The sequence below is a fragment of the Priapulus caudatus genome, unplaced genomic scaffold, assembly GCF_000485595.1.
Source record: "Priapulus caudatus unplaced genomic scaffold, Priapulus_caudatus-5.0.1 Scaffold13323, whole genome shotgun sequence".
NCBI lineage: Eukaryota > Metazoa > Priapulida > Priapulimorpha > Priapulimorphida > Priapulidae > Priapulus > Priapulus caudatus.
Genome location: NW_014590384.1, coordinates 1 through 1,152, shown reverse-complemented (window position 1 = coordinate 1,152; position 1,152 = coordinate 1). Strand labels below are relative to the sequence as shown.

General features: G+C 52.9%; 1 protein-coding gene across 1 annotated transcript; it reads right to left on the bottom strand.

Annotated features, from left to right (window-relative positions):
• Positions 1-32: 32 nt before the first annotated feature.
• Positions 33-1,008, bottom strand: LOC106820438 (synaptotagmin-17-like; the record flags this gene model as incomplete). Its single annotated transcript, XM_014824955.1, has 1 exon — positions 33-1,008. A coding segment is annotated over one exon (350 nt), but the record flags the coding sequence as incomplete, so codon positions are not given.
• Between the last annotated feature and the right edge of the window lie 144 nt (positions 1,009-1,152).

Here is a 1,152-nt window from a genome sequence, read left to right as displayed (position 1 = left end):
CTCTCTCTCTCTCTCTCTCTCTCTCTCTCTCTCTCTCTCTCTCTCTCTCTCTCTCTCTCTCGCTCACTCGCTCCTCCCTTTTTTCTGTATCGCTTTCTCTAGCTCGCAAGGAGAATGTCACCCAACGCACATGCGGTTGACAATTACAAACTCACCCTTACAGCGTAACTTTACAGGCCAGGCCTTAATTACAAGCTAACATTACAGAGTGATCCTTACAGACTAACCCTTGCAAGTTTATCTTGCAGGATGACCTTACAGACTGACCCTTACTCACTGACACTTTCGTACTCTTTCATGTTGACCTTACAAATTGAGGTTGACCCTTACACGCTGATAGTATATGTTGACAGACTGACCCTTACAGGTTAACTTTACAGCTTTACCTTACAGGCTGGCTGTCACAAGCTGACATTATGGGTTGACCCTACAGACTGGCCCTTACGGGTTAACTTTTCAGGCTTACCTTACAGGTTTACCCTTACAAGGTGACGTTACAAGTTGACCCTGCAGACTGACCCTTCCATGTAAACCTTACAGGTTGATCTTTACAGGTTGACCCTTACAGGTTGACCTTACAAGTTGACCCTTACAAGCTTACGCTACAGGTTGACCCTTATAGGTTGACCCTTTACTGGCTGACCTCGCACGCTGAGCTTTATGGGCGGCTGACGGCCAACGAGGCGGCGCTCAGGCGATCGCACTCGTCCTTGGTGCGCAGCGAGTGCCACTGCGCGACCGACGTGCGGTACGAGTGCAGCATGCGACCCCAGTGCGTCATCTCGGGCGGCCCCGTAGCGTGCTTGCCGAGCACGATGCGTCCGATGAGTGCGTCGCTCGTGCGGTCGGCGATCGAGACGACGAGACTGACGTCGGGCAGCGCCGGCGGCATCACGTTGAAGTTAAGCGTCTCGTTGAAGACGGGGTCGATGGTGGCGCGCTGCACGCTCGTCCGCTTCGTCTTGACGACCTTCTCGTCGTGCACGAGCGACAGCTTCACGTAGGCGTCTGTACGGAGAGAGAGCGAGATGAGAGCGAGCGAGAGAGAGAGAGAGCGAGAGAGAGTGAGAGAGAAGGAGAGAGAGAGAGAGAGAGAGAGAGAGAGAGAAGAGAGGAGTGAGAGAGAAAAAGAAGAAGAGAGAGAGAGAAGAG